We start from the raw sequence: 23731 nt of genomic DNA, 5'->3' as shown, positions 1-23731 counted from the left end.
AAAGAAGACTTGTTACAGCTTGAGACCAAAGACATCACTGTAGTTTATATACACTTGAGCTCCCATCATTATACCAGCTATTCTTGTTCCTAGGATCTAGAAAGTATTTGAGGTTAATTTTTTTTCTTTCTATAGCAATCTAGATGCTGAAAAACGCAGTCTTTTTCTCAGTGATGTCAGTTCTGAAAGGCATTACAATAAAAATGAGATCACTAAATAGGATTTCTAAACCTGCCTTTATGACAGTTTTGCATTTTAGTGAGAGATTGTTGATAGCTGCAATACAAATGGATTGTATGCTTTCAGTCCTGCAAGAGGGGAAAAAAACCTCTAAAATGTAGAAAGGAAAAGTCTAGACTTCTCAGTGCATGTAGGTGAAGGTTACAGATATTTCTAATTATAGGTTTGTTGCCTTGAAACACTTCATGAAAAAATAAGGGATTAGAGAAAAAAAGAAAAAGTAGCACCATAGAAACTCAATCAAGTGGATTGAGGTCTTCAAGGTCTGAGGAAGAAAGGCAATAAATAGAAAATATGATGGTCTGTGAAAGAGAACATGAAGTACAAATTCCTGCAGGCACCAAAGGATCTCTTGTTGCTCGTGCAAAGGGTCCCGTGTCCTTACAGAGACTGGATAGATCAATTGAGGCAGAGACTTGTACTGCAAAGCTCTGTGTACATATTTCATTCACATCATGACTGATGGTTGATGCCATCTGAGAGGGAGAACATTCTGTATTCCATGAAATCATTTTTCTTCAATAGAGGAACTTATATACTACAATCCTTACGCAAAGTGTAGGGGAATGAAGTTGAGAGAAACAATGATTATGTGTCTTTTCTTTGACATATAAGCAGCAAGAAGACAACAACTACCTTAAAGTTTATTTAATGATACAAAATAAAATTGATGATGAAGCTTGCTCATTTAAGAAATCACATGATTATTTAATTTTTATGTGTGACAAATTTAAAATACTGTTCTTGGAAGAAAAGACGTGGAGATAATCACTTCAGGAAAAATAAAGGTTAACTTTACAGCATCGTGTGTGTGCGTGTGTGTGTGTGTGACTATTGCATTGCTATTTGTGAATGATGGGTAGCTACAGGAATGGAAGTAGTTAAAACATCTCCTGTGTTCCAAAAAACATGGGCAGGTTTTTCTTAAGTTACAAGAAAACAGGTTGGGTGTGTTGGCTCTGCCTGTAATCCCAGCACTTTGGGCTTAGTTGGGAGGACAGCTTGAGCCCAGGAGTTTATGACCATCCTGGGCAAGACAGCAAGACCCTGTTGCTAATCAAAAAAAAAAAAAAAAAAAAAAAAGGGTGGTAATAAAAGTTTCCTTTTAATTCTGATTGAAAATATAAATGCCTTGTTGAGAATTTCTTACCTTCTGCCGAGGTATAGCAGATTTATTTTGAGCTTTTTCTGTTTGTGGTTTTGATAGAACGGATAGTGTCTTCATGTTGTACTCCTTGACTTGTTTTGCATATTCCTTTTGGTGTATTAATTTTTGCGTCTGTTCAGAGAAACAAAGTTATGATGAATCCAGGTGCTGCTACTTCTCTCTGCTCTCTATTTAAAGCGATGCCCTGGTTTCGGTATACTGGGCATATCTTATCAGCTATACAGGAGAAATGGGATCACCTAGAGTAAGGTGGTAGCAGTGAAATGGTTAAGTTAATTGTTTCTCCTTGAAATAGTCTCTCTGTGAGGAGGCACCTCACTGCAATAGCACGCCCAGTATGCCCTTAACAGGGGCTAAATCACATTCAGAACCTTCTTTGTTGCATTTACCCAATTTATTTTCATTTTTGCTTCCAACTTTGAACTATACTCTCTTTTTATGCCTTGAGTGCAACTGCAGTTAAAACACATTAAATGAAGATCTCTTTTCACTAGAGGAAAGAGAATAAAGTGGATGTACTTTTCAGGGGTTGGGAAACTCTTCCTCTAAGTGTCTTCTCTGTAGCCACTCTTCACGATTATCAAGATAACTCTAGTGGGAAAGACCAACGACCACATAACATACACATTTATTTTCATGTGCACGGGTCCCACTGTGCCGTGCAGGCCTTCAAAACTAACCGAAAGACAGACACATATAACAACATGGGCTACGTATTTTTATTTTAAGGCAAGAGGTGTGTCCGGGTCTCTATACCAATGTTATTTCAGAAGGGTCTCTATGCCGAGTGAGACATTTGAATTAGGGCTTAATTCTGGGGGCACGTCTTCATAAAGTTTCCTAACAGACAGATGGGCTGAGTCAGGTCTGGAAACACTGTATGTGCATCTCACTCACTTTGTCTCTGATGGACTCAAAGTCAGGTCCGAGGCCTCCAAGCTTCACGTCTCTTTTCTGATAACCTTTCAGCTTGGTATTCTAAAAATACAACCACAGAAACAGTTTCTTTTAAGGACTTGTGTGTCCCTCTACTCCTACCACTCCGAAAGTTGTCACAGCCACATCAAGTAAGAAGGAAAATAATGAAAGCCTGTGTGCACTGTCAGAGAATGGCTGCATTTCCAGACAATTCTTCCATTTTAGTGGTAGTTATTGGTAATAGTCTCTTTGGTAATTTGTAGCTGGTTAGCTAACATGTTTTCACTTTTCCACTTCTGCGATAAAGAAACTTGAAATTCTGAAATTACAAATAAAAGTTTTCAAGCTAGTGATGTCCTGTTTTCTTATGAATGTTTTTTATTTTAATTTTTTTGGAGATACCTGATTTTGCTATGTTGCCCAGGCTGGTCTTGAACTCCTAGGCTTGAACTCCTGAGCTTAAGTGATCCTCCCACCTCAGCCTCTTGAGTCGCTGGGATTACAGATGTGAGCCACTTCACCTGGCCCTTGCTATTAACGTTTTTAACACAACATATATGTTATTACTTTGCCACTGCTCCTATTACCATTTTGTCCAGTCTTAGACAGTTTGCTGAGCCAAATAACTTCCCAGGAAGAAAGCATCGAAATGCATCAGATAAACACAGTGCTTCAAAAAGAGAATACCCTGTCCAGTGATGTCACAGCATTATCTGTTAGAGACACTCCAGAAGAGAAGAAGGTACCAACCTTTCAAGTTTTGCTATTGATTATTTGGGGAAAAAGGTAATTTTAAGGGAAAAACAATTATAATCCATTTATAATATTCCAGAGAAAAGTAAGCATTTGAGAGTCTTGGCAAGACTCACTAAGAAACTCATTTTGTCCAGTCAGTGTGATTTCAGATATGTTGAAGGGCACACAGAATTTAATATGACAACTCTTATTAGTATTGCCTATTTAAAAGGATGGACAGCAAGAAAGTGAGACAACTGACTGATTAGATCATGGCACCTGAGCACAATAATAGGCAGGAAAAAACCCTAATATTCTACTGCCTGTCTATCCCCTGATAGATTAAGATATCTCCGAAACCACTGCTTTCAAAATTAAAACTGAAGTTTAGGCTGGGCATGGTGACTCATGCCTGTAATACCAGCACTTTGGGAGGCTGAAGTGAGCAGATCACCTGAGGTTAGAAGTTCGAGACCAGCCTGGCCAGGGTGAAACCCTGTCCCTACTAAAAATACAAAAATTAGGCAGGTGTGGTGGCAGGCACCTGTAATCCCAGCTACTCGGGGGGCTGAGGCAGGAGAATCGCTTGAACTGCGGAGGTTGCAGTGAGCCGAGATCGCACCACTGCACTCCAGCCTGGGTTGACAGAGCGAGACTCTGTTTTAAGGAAAAAAAAAAAAACACACACACACACACAAAAACACAAAAAATCCCCTGAAGTTTAGACTCGCTACTTCCCCTTACAGGGAACTCACATCCTTTTGAAATTTCAGTTTGTTAGTTAATTTGGCTTCCTTTTTGGGAAGGATGGGAAAGACAATATAAAAGAGGTGGTTGGATGACAGTAGCTTCTTAAGGCACATGTAAGTTACTGCTTAAAATGGAGAAAAATCCACCACATTGAAGAAGCAGCTGTCGTGTACCTAACTGTGGATGTTAGTCCCTGTCTATATGTTAATGACAAAGCACAGGATTTTTATCAATTTTGAAATCTCCTGTTAATTATTCCATTTAAAAAATTTTATCTATTTATTTAGTTTGAGGCCAGGTTATGAGACTGTCTAATTTTTGTACTTTTGGTAGAAACGGGGTTTCACCACGTTGGCCAAGCTGGTTTCAAACTCCTGGCCTCAAGTGATCCAGCCACCTCGGCCTCCCAAAGTGCTGAGATTACAGGTCTGAGCCACCGCGACCAGCTGCACTCCTGTTAATTATTAAGTCCTAAGATATACATCTAATTTGCCCTTTTCTAAGACAAAACTTAGCAGAGATAGTCCAGAGACTTAATATAGGACATTTTCTCATATTAGATATAATTATTGCATATAACTCTCCAATCTTAAAAATGAACTTGTATAAACACACTGTATCAACCACTACAAGAACATGTCCTGCTCACTGTGGTCTACTGAGTACCCAGAGTCATCCCAATTCACTTCTCCACTGCCACTTCCCACTGTCCATGTTCAAAAGACAAACATTCTCCAGCACTGACTCCTCAGCACTGAGCTCTTGCCCATGAAGTCTAAGCAAAAGTTCGTTGGGTACAGTGTATATTTTGGAAAGCTTTAAGGCTGTGGTAGCCCCTTCCCCTTCCTTTTTTCTTGGCTCAAATAAGGATATGATTCCTGGAGCTGGAGCTGCAGCAGCAATTTTGTAGCCAGGGAAAAAAGAGAATCACAACAGTACTGGTTCTGATGTTCTGAGCTGTGGAACCACCAGTGCTAGCAATCACCTACTTGTGGATTAATTGTATGTAAGAAGAATGAACTCATATTTCAGAAATCACTGTAAATGGTAATTGTGTTACTTGCCCACTGAAGGCAATATTCCTAATATCTCAGCACTTTCATGTTGCATTAATAATTTAAAAGGGCCAAAATGATGCGCTACATGGGCAACACTTCTACACTGCAAGGATTCCAAGTTCTGTAAATAGAATTTGCCCCATTAGAATGTTAAACATTTATAGTCAATACTCTAATTCTAATTCTAAAAAGTGAAACAAGATTCTTAAAGAAGGCTTTGGACTAAAATCATTTAAAAATTAGTAACATTAAAGTATGCAGAAGACACATTGTTCATTGAAGGGTATTTCAAAATCATACATCTCCTTTAAGAAAACAGAAGTCACCACTCAGCACAACCACGAGAGTGACCGCCTGTCCATTATATCTGTCTGTTCATACTTTTATACAATTGTCCATTCACTATTTTTTTTCATTTCATTTCTTTTTCTTCCTTTTTCTTTTTTTTTTTTTTTTTTTTTTGAGATGGAGTGTCACTCTGTCATCCAGGCTAGAGTACAATGGTGCGATCTCGGCTCACCACAACCTCCACCTCCCAGTTTCCAGCGATTCTCCTGGCTCAGCCTCCCAAGTAGCTGGGATTACAGGCGCCTGCCACCATGTCTGGCTAATTTTTGTATTTTTAGTAGAGGCAGGGTTTCACCATGTTGGCCAGGCTGGTCTCGAACTCCTGACCTCAGGTGATCCACCAGCCTGGGCCTCCCAAAGTACTGGGATTACAGGGTGAGCCACCACACCCAGCCCAAATTCTTATTTTTTCTAAGCATTTTAGTACTACAGTACATTTTTCTGTCAGTATATATATTTTTTAATGTGAGTTTTATGCATAACATTCTATCATCTAGTTTTGTTGGACTGTTTATTCCTCTAAATATTGAACATTTAAGCTGTTCTAGGTTAAGCATTGTTTTTCTGGGCTACTTTGATTATTTCTTTGAGATAAGTTAATAGCAGTAGAATTATTGAAATAAAATGAATATGTTTAAGGCCATCAATTAATTAGCAATGGAGCCATAAGATCGCTCTTTTCGTCCAAACCTTGGTTATACTGGGTATTATCACATTTTAAAACCTTTATCAATTTTCAGTGGGTGAATGAACTCAGACAACTTATATTTCACAATTGAAAATTTGTTCTTTCTCTTATATATGCCATCTGTATGGTTGTTTTGCAGTCACTGAATTACTATTTGCCAAAGTAAACCAATAATTAAAAGGAAGGAAAAAACGCCTGCTCATGTCCAAGTCGTAAATCCAATTTGTCCAAAGGTGATGAGAAAGAAATGATCAGTGCTCACAAATCACATCCTAAGTCTGAAGCAGCTTAACTTCTAATCATTCCACTGACTTACAAAAGACACACTGTGAAGCATGAATAATTGCCCAGTGCTCTCCAGCCACAGTTCTTGCTATCACCTACAATAAACATGTTGGCTATCACAGAAAAACAGAGCCAGGGTCTAGTACTACACCTCAATATGAAGGGCGAGAGTGTGGCCCAAAGGGTGATCTCCAAGTGCTGCTGATCCCTTTACAGGATGGATGAAGTGCTTATAGCAAAGGGACTTTTCTCAAGGGATGGTGATGGCTCCTAACGGAGTTTGTTCTGGGTGACCGGCAATGAAAAATCTTGGATTTGCTTAAGGCTGGTGCAAGTAATCTTGATTTGTTCTCAGAGGTGCAATTTTGTTTGATCTCTCTCCATCAAAAGTCTTTTTAGCAGCTTATAGAGATATAATTCACATACCACAAAATTTACCCACTTGAAGTTGTACAATACAATGGTTTTCAGTATATTCACCAGGTTGTGTAAACATCACCACATTCCAATGTTAGAACATTTTCATCACCCTGAAAAGAAATCCTGTCCCCATTAGCAGTCACTTGCTTTGCCCCCTCCACCTCCAGCCCTAGGCAACCACTAATCTACTTTCTGGCTCCTCAAAAGTCTTTTATAGTAAAAATAATCCCCCAGAATTCACTTTGATTTATCTCTCCATGGCTGTTACAAGACTAAAAGGTCACAGTAGCACAATATTTAAAAAAAAAAAAAAAGTAAATCAACAATGATAGTCTTGTTAGGTCTCCAAACACAAGGGGAACAAATTGGAAAATGCAGGCATGCTCTCAACCAATCCCTGATGAGATTTGCTGCTGGTCTTTGCATAAGACGCACACGAGCTGGCATCGACCGAGTCTGGCACCATCTGAGGATTGTTAAGGCCAGACCAGCCCCTCTGTACTGGTGTTCACACTTGATCGCTTTAGTGGACGATGGCATAGGACTTTCCTGATGCAAGGTTTGTACCAGGAATTAACCACAGTTCTTCTCAAGACAGCAGAGTTTTTAATTGCAAACTTGGGACACAGTGTGCCCTGATTGGAAATGACATTGACTGTTCTTGTCAGGACCTGTTTCAACTCTGAAAGGTGGTACCCTGCTGGGGGGCCACTGCAGAGCTATTCTCCAGAAAATTCCTCAGATGTGTAAGTGTGAGAAAGTTACTGAAAAACATGACAAAAAACAATGCCTCAAATACTGTGGAACAGCAAGTGAAGGAAATTTGCTCTGCAGTTGCTAAACTTAATCCAAATAAACCCCTTCTTAGAAGCAGTCAAGCAGCAATGCCCAGATTGTCTGTGACACCAACACATGAGTTAATTACTTCAGCTCAGCAGAGTTAGCTGTCAGCAAACTCCTGAAGCAGTCATTTCGTGGTGGGTTGCAACAGATATTTTTATGCCGTTTGTCATCCGTTGATCCCTGACTGCCTGATGTCTAGATTTCATGGCATGGACAATGCCTGGCATTCAGAACTCAGTTACAACAGAACTTTCAGGAGAAGAGGAAGGGTGCTTGGGCCTATTATCTTTACAAATCCTCAAAGTTTTAATGTGGTTCAGGGCAATTCCCTTGGAAACCAAAAGATTTGATGTGACCAGCAAATGGCCATGACCTGGATAATGATCCCCTCTGTCTGGTGCCTTGACTACCTGCTGTCCTATACAAATAGCTCATTTCTAAGTCATTTTAGCTTCTGGAATATCTTAAAGGACAAAGAGCACTTCTGTGAATTTGTCAGATGTAAGCTGAAGGTGCTGGATTGAGAAAATGGATATATAGATTGTAACATTCCTGATAGAAAGCAAGAAGGGGGATGTTCCCAGTTGGAAAGATGGCTGGGAAGGCAGCAACTGCAAATTTTCCTTCCTCTCCCCTGACCTCCCAAGTGCTTAGATTTTGGTGACACACACTGTCGTCGGAGTACTTTCCTCTATTTTTCTCAGTGAAACATAAATTCAATCAACTAAAAGAAGGGGAAAGGGAAAGGAAACTAACATTTAGTTGATGTTTCTTCTTTGCTAGGGACTAAGCTATGGTTTTAATACATTATTTCACTTAATATCACACTAAATCTACAAAAAGAAAGAATAATTCTGCAGATGAAGAAAAGAGGGCTGAGGTGCATTAATAACTTGTCCAAGTCATAAGAGATATTGGGAACAGAGATGAGAACCTAGGAATGAATGGGTCCATGGCTTCCTCTAAATCTTGCCGAGTGAGAATTAAGTTCAAAAGCTTGCATTTTCAGCAACAACCCATCATTGGCAAGAACCCTAACCTAGAAGATTCCCTTGTGAGCTAGTGTGTTTGAGCTAAATTTAGGCCCTGGTAATCTATATGTACTGCAGTGAACAGGCTGTCCTCACCTCGAAAATGTGTTCTGAATACATGTCCCTATAGAAATAATACGGATGATGTGCAGCTTCCTAGTCAAGTCTTCAAAACCTACTTTAGTCACAAAACTCTTGAAAACAGTACTAATAATACCTTACAGCCTAACTACCAGGTAATGATGTTTCTGTGGAAAAAGAAGTTACCTGTGATTAAAAAAATACACTTGTGGCTGGGCGCAGTGGCTCACACCTATAATTCCAGCAATGTGGGAGGCCAAGGCAGGTGGATCATCAGAGGTCAGGAGTTCGAGACCAGCCTGGCCAACATGGTGAAACCCCATCTCTACTAAAAATACAAAAATCAGCCAGGTGTGGTGGCGCGTGCCTGTAATCCCAGTTACTCAGGAGGCTGAAGCAGGAGAATCACTTGAACTCAGGAAGTGGAGGTTGCAGTGAGCCGAGATTGCTTCACTGCATTCCAGCCTAGGCGATAAAACGAGATTCTATATCAAAAAAAAAAAAAAAAGAAACAAGAAACACCTTTCTCCTTATTTACAGCAGAACCGGGGATTCTCCCAGCTCCAGGTCACTAGTTGTGGATTCCACAATGTGGGCATGGATAGGGTACTGTCCCCAGTAGAGGGGAAGACATGAGAGGGTGAAGTTGGAATGAGGAGTTCAAAGAGCCCCCAGGAGCGGGTATGTGAAGGAGCTGGGGTAAGAACTCTAGGGTTGCGAGCTGAAGACCCTTGGTACACAGATGGGCTCAAGATGGGAGCTGCAAGATTGGGCTGGGGTCATATCTCAGCCCCAAGACATCCTCCTTTTCTTCTCATTAGTACCTCTCGCTGCCTGTTCCAGGCCAGCTTCCCCTTCTCTTTGAGGCCACTCCTTATCTTTTTCTCTAAAGGCCCCACTTGAGGATCCACAGACTTCCTAATCCCATCACTTTCTGGGATGTCTTACATCTGCCCTGCACACCATAGCTAGAGCTGCCTTTCTAAAATACAAATCCAACCCTGTTTAAAAGTCCTCCATGATCCCCCCTGGCCTACAGAATAAAGTACTTCTTTAAATGGAAAACGAGATCCTCTAAGACCTGGCCCCTATCCACCACTCCGCTCCCATCTTTCAACACTCCTTGCCTCCCAGATTTAGTCACAAGGACCTGAAATGCTCTCATCCCCAGCATGCACTATGTTACAGCTTCAGCACCTCTGTTCGTGCTGGTACTCCCGCCTGAATTGCTCTTGCAGTCTTTTTTTTTTTTTTTTTTTTTTTTTTTTTGAGATGGAGTCTTGCTCTGTCGCCCAGGCTGGAGTGCAGTGGTGCGATCTTGGCTCACTGCAACCTCCACCTCCCGGGTTCAAGCAATTCTCCTGCCTCAGCCTCCCGAGTAACTGGGACTACAGGCGCCTGCCACCACACCCGGTTAATTTTTGTATTTTTAGTAGGGATGGGGTTTCACCATATTGGTGAGGCTGGCCTCGAACTCCTGACCTTGTGATCCACCTGCCTCAGCCTCCCAAAGTGCTGGGATTACAGGCATAAGCCACCGCGCCCGGTCTGCTCTTGCAGTCTTCTTTGCCAATTCTTCACCACCCTCTAAGACTTAGTTCTGAATTATCTTCTGAAGCTTTGCCTGACCCCCAGGTCAGGATATCAGTTTTCCTTTATGTTCCTCTGTGCTCCCCATGCGTGCCTACATTATTATGACCACTTTTATTATTAATTAATATCATTATTTGTTTTTTGCTTGCAACATTATACTGCAACATGATAAGCATTTACATGTCTGCCTTCCCAAGTTCCATGCAACTGGAAGCTTCTTCTGAGGAAGGGTCATGGCTCATCTTTATATCCCAGCACCTTACAAGTTCCTAGTAGAAATCATTATTATTATTATTATTGAGACAGAGTTTCACTCTTGTTACCCAGACTGGAGTGAAATGCTGCAATCTCGGCTCACTGCAACCTCCATCTCCCAGGTTCAAGTGATTCTCCTGCCTCAGCCTCCCCAGTAGCTGAGATTACAGGCGCCCACTACCACGCATAGCTAATTTTTGTATTTTAGTAGAGATGGAGTTTCACTATGTTGTCCAAGCTGGTCGTGAACTCCTGACCGCAGGTGATCCACCCACCTCGGCCTCCCAAAGTGCTGGGATTACAGGCGTTAGCCACCATGCCCAGACTAGAAATTATTTAATAACAAACTGAATTCAACTTAGAAATCATTTGCTTAATTCCTCTCAAGTTGTCTGAGAGTGGAGGCCCTTCTGGACTGAGGCACTCGTTTCCCCAGATGCTGGGAGTGCTGTCTGCTGATGGCTCACAGCTGAGTTCCTCCCTAAAAACTGCCTCTGTCACGCGGAGCTGCTGTGCCCAAAGTCACCACCCTTCCCCAGGGCAGTCACTATCCAATGGCAGGTCGGTATGGGAGAACAAAAGCCTGGGCCCCTTGCCTTTGAAGGGCCATCCCAACTTTAGAACCCTCAGAACCGTGGCCAAGGCTACTGCTGTGTCTGCATCACAGCCCATCTCTGCCCAGCCCCGCTTCCCTCACTCCCTTAAAGGGGAGGTTCCCAAGGCTGCTCCACTATAGACCTCCTGCATGCAAATCTCCATTTCAGTCTGTTCCCTGAAAACCCAACTCACCACAGGCTTATTGCTTTCAACCAGGCCTTTCCCTGTTGCCTGTAAAACAGAATGCATTTTCTAGCTTTTTCCTTATTATTTGACACTAGAAGCAAGTGACCTCTCCTGAGGGCTTTTTATTGCCAGTGACAGAAGAGAAATACACAGGACATATAGAGTCTCCTTCCTACGCTCCTTCATTTCTTATTGAAAACATTCTACTTTGGGCCTCCAATTTTACTTGTTAAATCATGTAGGCCCTAAGAGAAAAGATTTAAGTGCACCAAGATGCTAGTAATGGTGAATTGATTTGAGACAAAGAACTCAGTAAAGGTCAGCTAACGTTTGAGAGGAAAGTTCAATCACTGGCCAGCCCACGTATTTTACTGCAGAAGTTGGGGTGAGATTAAGGCCAAGATGAGTTCTCATGGTGGCGGATGGTGGGAAAAATGCAATGGCAACAAGCGCTTTCACTCACTCAACCCCACTTTCTCTGCTTTTTAAGATATGAGAATGAGCTGGGAAGAAATGATTTAATAATCGTGAAGACTCAGGTTAGCATGGGGCTTGGGGTGGAGTATGGAAGCTTTGCTGAGGAAGGGATGTTTCAGCTGGGGATGAAAGGAGGAGTTTTGCCACTCTGCAAGTGGAGACCTCTCACCAAGATGACTTGAACAGGAGGGAGAAATGGGCATCCCTGGCAGCAACAACTTCTAGAAAGAAGGGGAGGGAAACCTCAGGGAGTAGCAAGGGCAGGAGTAAGAAACTCCTTAGGACTCTGGGCCAGCCAGTGTGGCAGCAACTCAGTAATGACCATCCCTGTTCCAGGGTTATAATTAAATAAAGGTCCATCTGTATTCTCAAAATTGAAGGGTTACTTGGTAAAATGGTGCTTTTATTACCTTATTGCTGTTTCTTTTCTTATGCTTTTTTCCCTTTTCCAGTTGAAACAGACAGCCTTCAGAATTGCTACGGCTAATTTTCTCTTGGTTTCTTTGGCTTCTCTCTGAACTGAGTTGGGATTCACTTTCTACCCTTGACAGTAGAGGTGGAAGCGTGACGCTGGATAAGGCCCCTTCACTGGGCTGCACGTCAGTCAGCTGCACCAAGGCTTGCTGATGCTGCTCCATTATCTGGGTGAGCCATGAATCTGGAGAAGCTCTAACGGGCTGGCTGTCAGAAGAAGAATGGAATTTCCTTAATGAAAAAAAAAGCACAAATCTATTAATAAAATCTGGATACATAAAACCTCTAGCATAAAAGTCTTTCTGAACCATTAACTTGACGTATTTATCACTCCCAAATCAAATTAATGGCATTTAGCTTAATCTTTTCATGAATACATTAATTTCTTATTTATCTTAAACTCCTCCTCTTTTTCCTTTAGGATGGTCTACATTTTATTTAGAACTTTTGTTTAGTGCATTCAGAATAGAAAAACACCATTTTGAAAAATCAAAGACCTTCCCACTGCAAAATACCTAGAAATGTTACATTACATTAAACATCCTTTAAATACATAGTTGAATTGGTAACATAAATAGAAATCTCCAAAGACCAAAATGAACAAAAGGAATAAAAACCAAAGCAGATTTTAGATTAACTGAAGTTATAGCTTTCTTTACAAGAGTTTTGGGTCTACAGGCGTGAGTTTTAATAGTTAACGCCGGTATAGGATATGCAAGATCTTGGTGCTGTGTGAGGCAGGGAATGAGAACTAAGATCGTTGTAAGAAGACTATAACTTGAGGTGCTACATCCTCATCCTCAGTTAAAAGCCACATTAATTAAAAACCCATTCACCAGCCGTGAGAAACAACAAGCAAGTCTGTCTGTCTTGGTCTCTGGGCTCTGAATAGAAAAACAGAACAACCCCCACTCCCCACAAAAAGCCAACAGCAACAACAAGCTCTTGTGAGTATCTATACAATATTTGGATTTCAAATTTACCTTACCCACACAATCATGGAAATCCAACACGAAGAAAGTAATATAAAAATGATCTTGGATGAGGGATACTTCTGTAGTATCTGGCAGAAGCAAATATAAAACTTCTCTGGAGAAATGCACTCCCACCCAAGCCTGCCTAGGTTTCCACAGGAAAGGTGGCTAAATGTGAGTTCACAATCCAAGGTCCTTGCCCAGAAGAGGAAATAATCTATCAAGTAGGAGAGTCAGCAGATACACATGCACACACATCCAAATAGCAATAGTAGACTTCCAAGAACTTCAGATAGAGAGATCCTAGATAACATTCAGAAGGTCGTTTAAGATGAGTAAAGACACGAGAAAAGAAGTTAAGAACCCAATAAACATATTTTAAAATACTGTATTTTGGAAACAGAACAGAGAGGTTTAATCAGAACCAAATAGAAATTCTAGACATGAAAATATCATCATTGAAATTTAAAACTCAATGGATACGTTAAAGAGCATATCTTGGACACAGGTAAAGAGAGATTTATTATGCTGGAAAACTTATTTGAATAAATTTTTCAGAAAGAAACACTGAGAGATAAAAGACGTAAAATAAAAACAGTTGAAAAGGCATGAAGTCTAGAATAGACAATCCAATATACAGCTATTTGGGGTTCCTACAGGAGAAAATAGAGTAAATTTGACACACATAATATTCAAAGGGGGCCGGGCGCGGTGGCTCGCGCCTGTAATCCCAGCACTTTGGGAGGCCGAGGTGGGCAGATCATGAGGTCAAGAGATCAAGACCATCCTGGCCAACATGATGAAACCTAGTCTCTACTAAAAACACAAAAACTAGCTTGGCGTGGTGGTGCGTGCCTGTAGTCCCAGCTACTTGGGAGGCTGAGGCAGGAGAATCGCTTGAACCCGGTGGACAGAGGTTGCAGTGAGCTGAGATCGCGCCACTGCACTCCAGCCTGGCGACAGAGTGAGACTCTGTCTCAAAAAAAAAAAAAAAAAAAAGAAGAACCAGTCAGATCTCCAGATCACCATCTCCATTTTGTGCACCTAGGCAACTGTCCCTTCCCTCTCTCCACAGTTCACTGGAGGTTTTCATTCTGAAGAAGCCAACGAGTCTCCTGCCTGTGAAGCACCAAGCACAGATAATAAATCTGACCACCAAGATAAAAGACCTAAAACTTACAGGAGGGGCTTCCTATCAGATGGCCCCCACAGATCATTCTATAGGTACTCAAAGTCAACAAGCACTGTCACTCAGAGCTTCCAATAAGCTTTCTAGTCCTTCATACTTGATCATGAGAAGACGATCAAGCATTGCCAGACATCTGACACAAGCCGTAAGGTAGAAGGCAGCAAAATAGGAGAAGAGAAACAAACATCACTGACAAAGACCTAGAGGAAAGAGAAACAAAGCAGGGAATTAAAAACACTTAAAAATTCAGTCACAAGGGCCCTTACAGCCTATTTTGCCTTGTTGAAAATCTAAGATGTTGAGAAAAAAGGATGTTGCATCCACGAACAAAAACATGAGGCTATAAAAAGAGGAACATTCAGAAACTAATAACAGAAACAACAACAAAAAAATCCTGTCGGAAATGAACAAACATGATAGCAGTAGAAAGACTGGAAGCTAGGACTGAGAAACCCTCCCAGACAGTAGAACAAAATTACAAAGAAATGGAGAAGGAAAGAGAAAACAAAATCATAACAACAGTCCTGGAAAAACACATCTGAATCATAGGAGTTTCTAGAAAGAGCAAACAGAAAATGGTTGAATGAAACTACCCATAAGATGACTCAAGAAATTTTCCCAGGCTGGGTGCGGTGGCTCAAGCCTGTAATCCCAGCACTTTGGGAGGCCGAGGTGGGCGGATCATGAGGTCAGGAGATCGAGACCATCCTGGCTAACAAGGTGAAACCCCGTCTCTACTAAAAAATACAAAAAACTAGCCAGGCGAGGTGGCGGGCGCCTGTAGTCCCAGCTACTCAGGAGCCTGAGGCAGAAGAATGGCGTAAACCCGGGGGGCGGAGCTTGCAGTGAGCAGAGATCCGGCCACTGCACTCCAGCCTGGGCCACAGAGCCAGACTCCGTCTCAAAAAAAAAAAAAGAAAAAAGAAATTTTCCCAGAACTGAAGGTCACGTGTTTTCAGGTTTAAAAGCCCCAGCTTAATTTATGAAAATAGACCTATACGAAGGCACATTATTATGAAATTTCACTTCAGCAAAGAAAAGATCCTAAAGCTTCCAGAAAACAAAACAAAACAAAACAAGACAAGTTATATATAAAGGATCAAGAATAAGGTGGCTTCAGATTTCTCAACAGCAACACTGGATGCAAGAAGGTAATTCCGAGGGACAATGATTTTCTTTCTTTTCTTTTTTTTTTTTTGAGACGGAGGTCTTGCTCTGTCACCCAGGCTGGAGTGGGCGACATCACAATCTTGGCTCATCACAACTTCCACCTCCCAGGTTCATGCCATTCTCCTGCCTCAGCCTCCCAAGTAGCTGGGATTACAGGTGCCTGCCACCATGGCCGGTTAATTTTTTGTATTTTTAGAAGAGACGGGGTTTCACTGTTTTGGCCAGGCTGGTCTCAAACTCTTGACCTTGTGATCCACCCGCCTTGGCCTCCCAAAGTGCTGTGATTACAGGCATGAGCCACCGTGCCCGGCCAATTTTCAATCAAGAATTCTGCAATCCTCTGCCAAGCTACCAATCAGGGGCGAGGGCAGAAGAAAGAAAATTTCAGCAAGATCTCATAACATTTACTTCTCAAGCGGTGGAGGATGTTCTCTACCAAAATTAGACAGGAAACTAAGAAAGAGAACGCGGATGTAAAAAAACAGGAAGGGTGACGAAGGAGAAGAGTGAAGAGTCTCCATGAGGACGTGGAGATTCTCGGGGATAATATGAGCACAACAACAGCGGAATGCAGTCAGAAAACAAGTGTGGCACAAGACACTGGCACGCTGAGAACTGACCATCACGCTGTCCCCTGTCCTCAGACCACATTTTCAATCTGAAAAAAAAATCACCGGAAGGGGTGCTCAAACAAACTAAGGAAAATGTGAGATACTGAAAAGAGAATCCTATCAGAAGAAAGGCAAAGGAATCCTCAGCAGGACAGCTGCGTAGCAAGTCTAGAACGAGAAAGAAAGTAGTCTAGAAAGTCGAGCTCCAAGAAAGAGACAAGAATTGAGAAATTGCCAGATGTAGTTGTCCTTATGGAAACTTACACTAAGAGGCTACTCAAAAGTGTAGGATCAATTAGCTATATGTACAGAGAAAATTAAGCAGAAGCAGCCCAGGAGGTTGAGGTTGCCAAAAAGATTAAAAAAAAAAAATGAAAAGAGGGACATGATTATAGATATAATAAAAGTGGAATAATATTAAAGTTATTTAAATACTACAAAAAGTTTTATGACAGTACATTTTAAAACTAGCATAAAAGGAAAATATTTCCCAGAAAAATATGATTTATTAAATTGACTAAAGTGAAAATGAAAAGACTGCAAAGTCTTATAATGATTATAGTAAATGCATCAGGAGTTTAAAATCTGCTCACAAACAACAACAAAAAGCCAAACGAAACCCGTTTATGGCCCAATAGTTTTAGAGGAAAATCCTATCAAATCTTCAAGTAACAGATAAGGCCAATTGTATATAAAGTGTCCAGCGGATGCAAAAAGAGGAAACAGTCCTCAACTCATTTTATAAGGCTGGTATTTTCTTGATAATCCACCCAGTCAAGGCCACTGGCAGATAGGAAAATTATAAGCCAATCTCACTTCATGTATATGAAAATGTTAAATCTTAAAGTGTTAACACATCAAATCAAGCAACTTATTAAAAATGCAGTATGACAAATTGGGTTAACCCTGGGAATAAAAGGATAGTGCGTCATCAGAAAATTTGTTAACATATTTCATTACATTAAAGGATTAATGGAGAAATGTTTCAATAAGTGCAGAAAAAGTATTTGATAAAATCAAATACCCATTTATGTTGAAAGTTATTTGCAAAGAGGAATAGGAGGAAATTTCCTATCTATCATCTATCAATCTACCAAAAACTAAATATTATTTTTAATGGTAAAAGTGTTAGAAATAATCTTTCTAAAATCAGGGAAAAAAAGACAAAGATGCCTGCTATTTATCATGATCTCTTCTAGGAAGCTAACTTTAAGTCTTATTGAATCTACATTCCATACCACCAAGTGTAGCACTTAAATGTTCTTTGATCAACTCACAAGGGAGTAATTGTCTCCCTACTTTGAACGTAAGTTCCCTGAAGGCGCCTCACACACCATACTTCTTTTGTATCTTGTATAGCATTGAGCACTGTAGCATTATATTCAGCATGTTAGGGATGTAGAAAGGATGTTTGATTGAAGTACACCAAGAAATGGTGCCTGAAGTAATTTTTAAAATTACTTTTATTCTCCTGTTTATAGAAGTTATACATCTACATTGTAGGGAACTTGAACTGTTCTGAAAATATAAAGAATAAATTTTTAAAATCCCAATCTCTCTTGCTAGAGATAACTACTATTGATGTTTTGGTGAATTTTTCTTCTTCTGTGCATATTTGAACACAGTAGAGCTCACACAGTAGAGCTCATACTCCCTAGATGTAATTTTTTTTCCACCAGTGTCATTCAACCCAAGGTGTAATTTTGTACCTTACTATTTTCTTCCTATATAAGCATTTCCTCATAACCATAATTTTTAGTGGTTCCATGATACTAAATATCATAATTTACCTAAACATTCCCTATTGTTGGATTTTTAGGTCACTTCTATAAATGATGATATTTTTTGTATGTGCATATTTTTCTGTATTTTAGATTATTTTCTCAGGATAGGCCAAGATAATGTTGGAGATCATTTGTTTCCTCCAAACATTACTTGCAGCCCTCAAAAAAGCACTGATGTTTTTTGACTGGGTCCCTCTGTCCTTGTCTCCCTCCGACTTCTAGTTTAACTACAAGGGAAAAATAGAGGAGACAGGGAAGACGAAAAGAAATCCATCAAAAGTAGACTCTTGGCTGGGCGCTGTGGCTCACACCTGTAATCTCAGCACTTTGGGAGGCCAAGGCGGGTGGATCACTTGAGGTCAGGTGTTCGAGACCAGCCTGGCCAACATGGTGAAACCCTGTCTCTACTAAAAACACAAAAATTAGCCCGGCACGGTGGTGAACGCCTGTAATCCCAGCTACTTGGGAGGCTGAGGCAGAAGAGTTGCTTGAACCCGGGAGGTGGAGGTTGTGATGAGCCAAGATTGCACCACTGTACTCCGGCCTGGGCAACAGAGCAAGACTCTGTCTAAAAAAAAAAAAAAAAAAGTGGACTCTGAGGCAGGAATCAGAGCTAAGGAAGTTGTTAGGTGAACTCTTCTTCTCACCTAGCCATCCTTATGGATTCCCCTTGCCCTTCTCCCTCTCCAGTCTTTCTGCAGCAGTCTCTCCTTTCTCCTCTAGAAAACCACTTGAGAAAAGGGAATTCTTACCATAACATTTCTAAGTTCCTGTATTTTGTCTCTGTGTAAGGCTGTTTGGGTTGTTTCTTATTTTCAGTTGATCCATGAACACTTCTGTGATAAACCAACTGAGAGCCTTTCTGGCTCAGGAGCACGTGTCTCTTAGAAAGTTCATTAAGGTTGTTCAAATCCATGTCAGAAAGGGTGTGTAGCTGCTGGTATGAAAATCTTTTCTCTTCTTGGGCTTTGTGTCCTCTTTCTTTATTAACATTCAGTCCAGAGTCATATCCAGTAGAGTTTTTATATAAGACCTTGTCAAAAGCCTGTTTTGGTGGAGCAAATGTATTGGAGGTTTCTTTGAGATTCTGGCCCCTAAGTGCCCTTGAAGCTTGTGCATCATTGTTAGAGGCATGCATAATCACAATTGATTCAGGCTTTGGTGAAGTATCGAGAGGCTTATTTTGGTTCTGTTGCTGCCTAGGAGGGTTATTCTGGTTCTCCGGACTGGCAGTCACCTCTTCCGTTGTGAAAGACTTCAGGCCATTTTGGTGTTTATGCTGTTTTCGAATCTTGGGCTTGGCTGGTCTTCTGGAAGGTTGATGGTCATTCACCGTTTCAGAAGGCTGCCCTCTTGGTACACTGCTTGATTTTGTACTTTCATATTGAGACCAGTGTTCCTGGTAATTCTAGAGAGATATTTTTGGTTAATGTAAAATTAGAAGACTGGCACTCTTCACAAATTTTAAATTAGTGTTTTTCAAATTGGGGACTGGGAAGCTGACTATAGAACCGAAAGCAGATACAGAAAAAGTAGAGGGATTTTTTCTTTTTTTTCCTAATTTCAGGGCATTGGAGAGTTAATAACTGAGTGATTCCTCCTGGAAATTTAGGATTATAAGCTTAGAAAGAAATAGAAAGCTTAGAACGGGCTTTATATTAAGGACAAGTCTTTGGCTTAAAAGTTTAAGTTTTAAAAGTTAAGTCTTTGACTTAAAAGTGTCGCCAACTTGGGGGATGGGGTGGGGAAGCTTTACTTCGAGCGATACGGATAAAGTACAAACGCGAATCTACGTCACAATATATAAGCTTATTTTAAGTAACATGAATATTTTTAAAAATCTTAACCAGAAAACACTAATAATTTGCTGTATAAACCAAGTACAAATCTAATATTAAATACAATTCAGATGATCAGATCTTTTTACTCATGCTGGTCAGAAGCTAGAAATGACCTCTTCACCAGATGAAACAAATTAGATTTTATTCAGAGGATTATAAAAGAGTCTGTGCTGTGATAGGACATCTGTGAAACCACAAGGGTTGTTTTGCTTCTGTTCCTTAATATAGCCTGCGCTTAGGCAATCAAACATCTGGGGGAAATATTTCAATTTCAGAACAGTCTTTATGCTTTTCAAAGTCTCCTGACAACAAAATGTACTCCTGGTATAATAGATACACTATGTAACTATATTGTGCTATTGCCATTTAGAAATATTTTCCAAGGAATAAAGCACTCATTACTTTGTGAAAAACTGACTGAGTTAAGAGACCTTTGCAAAGAATGATTACATGCTTACTGAAAACAATAGGATGACCATATGCATCAGTGTGTTATATAACTGCAATATATTTCTTCCTTTCTGAACACATATATTTAAAAAATCTCTTTAGCTTATATCTATAAAACATTAACTAAAAAATGCAGCAATTGGATGAATGATTATTTTAGCTTGCTAGAAAGAATGATCAAATTACTGTGATAAGAGTTCAGCTTTGATTTCTCGTTTCTGATACATTCTGATACAACCACTAAGACTCATTCTATTCCTGTATAATATTAAGCAGTGTTCTATTTCTAGTGAAATCATGTTATAATGATAATGTTGATTGTTAAATTTAAAACAGCAATACACAGTGTTACTTATTATATCACATTTTTAAGAAATAACGCTTCTAATTTGAAATTTAGAAGCTGTTCTTTTGAGAATTTGAGCTTTCTAGGGAATTGGCCAGGCTCTGATTAGCTCCTACATACTTTAAATTTTTACTTGTGGTGCTCCAAAAAAAGGGAAAACTTATTTTCTGTATTCCAGGTAAATTCCAGGTATTCCTTTCATGCAGTAAATTGAGCTGCTTGGGGAAATGTGGGCAGGAAGGCTCTGCAAATACATAGCACCAAGAAAATCCTTTCTTGTAATGGATCCAGAAAACAATTGCTATTTTACAAAGTTATAGGTGTGGTCATGGAACATAGCAGCTCTTTTTATGACTGGCAGCACTGTTCGTGAAGGTCAAAAATGCCCCCCTTGACTGTGACCTAAAAATATTAATTGATGCTGATAATGTCATTCTTTTCAATAATTGTTCAGCCTTTAACTCACTAGAGAAGTAACCAGGATGCTGCCATCTAAATGTACTTTCCCTACTTTTCTCTCTTAATTTTCACCAAAAAAGAAAATACTTACTTCTCAGAAATTTCTTGGGTACTAGATCTGAAATCCTGGGTTACCACTTGATCTTAATCACGTTATTACCTTTGCTGCTGACAATCCAGATCACAATAGTACACTTCACAGGGCGCTTTGACAACAAGGCCAAGGACTCATCATTTTATGAAACTTCAATTGTCTCAAGTGTTAAATCTTCTATTCACATAAATATAAGTGCCCAGAGATGGCATTTCAGTTCCCAGAAAGGAAGCCATTTATGGGCTTGATACGATTTTTCTCACCTTCCAAGCAGCCTACTTGTGATCTGTGGTTTACTAAAGATTTATTACCCTACAATTGGGGCATCAGGTGTCACTCTTTAGGTGGCAAGACCTGAGTTCCCTGAAGTTAATATACAAAGCCATTCTCAGACGATTTAATCTCCATCAGCACTGAAATCCTCTATTCCATCCTGCTCTCACTGGGGTTCTTTTGTTACCAACACTTGCAATCAGTACATACTCCATGCACTTAGAATAACTGCTTAATGGCAGTAGGTTTTTGCGTCACACATGGAGTGTTAGCATGGGGGAATCCTGATGCCTAATGCTGGGATGATCATTTCTTAGTAGGACTCATCCTCAGTTATTAAGTAATGCTCATTCATACTGTGCCACCCAAGAGAACTTTGTCCCCAACCCTGTGAAAGGCAGCACCAGTTGTTTCTCTTTTACGACTTTTCCTTTCACATGTCATAAGCAGACGGGACAATGCCTGCTCTGATCGCAACCAAAAAGTTCATCTGCTTCAACACAAAAGCCACTCCTGCTCTTAGTTAACCTAACTCAACCACGGAGTCCCGAGAGTTGTGCCTGGGCTCCGAGATCAAAAGTGGAGCAATTTCTATTGTGTTCCGCTTTTCTGCTGTGTTTATGAACAATAAAACATGAGTACTTTACGCCTGAGATACAAATTCCATCTGATAATATTAAGAGAATCTCAAGCAAAAATATTAATTGGCTCTAATTTTCTCTGTGGGTAAGGAAGAACTCTGTGTTCAGATGAATAGAAGCAGCATAGATCTATTGATAGTGTTGGAGGCAAAATCAAATTAACAGTTTTTTGGAAAGGTTAATCAGGATTTGATGACAAGGGCTTTCATATTAATTAGTAAAAGATCCTACATATCTTTAATACTATCATTATCTTTTCTTTGCCTGGAAAGCTAAGAGTTATTTTAGAGGGGTAAGAAAGGAAACATCCTATTTATCCTTTTGAAACATTACTTACTTGGGGAACCTCTTATTTTTTCCTACTGACATGTTTCTTGCCTGGTGCCATGGTTTGAACGTTTATGTCCTCCCTAAACTCGGACGTTAAATTCTAACCCTCAAGGTAATGCTATTTAAAGGTGTGGCCTTTTCGAGGTGACTAGGTCAGGAGGGCAGAGCCCTCCTGCATGGGATTGATGTCCTTATAAAATAGGCTCAAGGAAGCTCATTCACTCCTTCCATAGTGTGAGAACACAGTGAGAAGGTGGCACCAATGAACCAGGAAGCAGATCCTCAACAGACCTGGAAACTGCCAGTGTCCTGCCCTTGAACTTCCAGCTTCCAAAACTGTGAACAAAATTAATCTCTGTTGTTTCCAAGCCACCTGATCTATGGTATTTTGTTATAGCAGCACAAACAGACTAAGATACCTGGTTAAGATCTTAACCAGTGGGAATGTGCCCGTCACATTGCCCAGCAGGAGTCCAGAGCCTTATACATACTGCATTCAGTCTGGGCACACAACCTGAGCGGGATTCGGAAAACCCGTGAAGATTCACAGGCAAGCGCGAAGCGATTCAGGACACTAAGGCCTATGTGTCAAGGTTAAATGAAGAGAGATTACTTGGCTTCAAGTGAAGGCTCTAGCCATGGATAAGACTCTTTTTTCTAATTTTTTTTTTTTTTTTTTGTATTTTTAGTAGAGATGGGGTTTCACCGTGTTAGCCAGGATGGGTCTCGATCTCCTGACCTCATGATCCGCCCGCCTCAGCCTCCCAAAGTGCTGGGATTACAGGCATGAGCCACCACGCCCGGCCAAGACTCTTCAATAGAATATGATGACGACTTGGCTTCAAGTGAAGACTCTAGGCGTGGATAAGACTCTTACATAGAATATGATCATGACTATCATTCTCAGTATTTTAAAAGTAAAAATACATAGGCTGAAATGGTCTCAGGCATATCTTCTCTCTTTCCTTGCCCTCTCTCTGGTTTCTCGTTCTTTCTAGTATGTAAATGTATTTAAGTCTCTCCTATGAAAAGAAGGAAAGAAACATTCACTTGATGCCATTCTCTGGTTAAATCCTATCTCTTTCTTGGCCGGGCACAGTGGCTCACACCTGTACTCCCAGCACTTTGGGAGGTCAAGGCGGGTGAATCACCTGAGGTCAGGAGTTTGAGACCAGCTTGACAAACATGGTGAAACCCCATCTCTACTAAAAATACAAAAATTAGCCAGGCATGGTGGCGTGCATCTGTAATCCCAGCTACTCAAGAGACTGGGGCAGGAGACTCGCTTGAACTGGGGAGGCAGAGGTTGCAGTGAGCCAAAGTCACGATACTGTACTCCAGCCTGGGTGACAGAGCAAGATCCTGTCTCAAAAAACAAAAGCAAAGAAAAATCTATCTCTTTCTCAGTTCACAGCTGGGCAT

At 40.6% G+C, this 23731-nt stretch overlaps 1 protein-coding gene across 6 annotated transcripts in view; it reads right to left on the bottom strand.

Moving 5' to 3' along the window:
- The window catches only part of JHY (junctional cadherin complex regulator), a 74883-nt gene that overhangs the window by 4673 nt on the left and 46479 nt on the right, over nucleotides 1–23731 (bottom strand). For 4 of the 6 annotated variants that reach the window (XM_073021853.1, XM_008021254.3, XM_073021851.1 and 1 more), the window contains 4 exons: nucleotides 18628–19283; nucleotides 12084–12378; nucleotides 2306–2386; nucleotides 1391–1519 (listed from right to left, as the gene is read on the bottom strand). In XM_073021853.1, the coding sequence (XP_072877954.1) occupies nucleotides 1391–1519; nucleotides 2306–2386; nucleotides 12084–12378; nucleotides 18628–19283 (1161 nt within the window). The remainder of the gene's footprint in view (nucleotides 1–1390; nucleotides 1520–2305; nucleotides 2387–12083; nucleotides 12379–18627; nucleotides 19284–23731) is intronic. The other 2 variants (XM_008021256.3, XM_008021257.3) reach the window with 2 other exon arrangements.

The sequence above is a fragment of the Chlorocebus sabaeus genome, chromosome 1 (assembly GCF_047675955.1).
Source record: "Chlorocebus sabaeus isolate Y175 chromosome 1, mChlSab1.0.hap1, whole genome shotgun sequence".
Taxonomy (NCBI): domain Eukaryota; kingdom Metazoa; phylum Chordata; class Mammalia; order Primates; family Cercopithecidae; genus Chlorocebus; species Chlorocebus sabaeus.
This window is presented reverse-complemented; position numbering and strand designations above follow the sequence as displayed.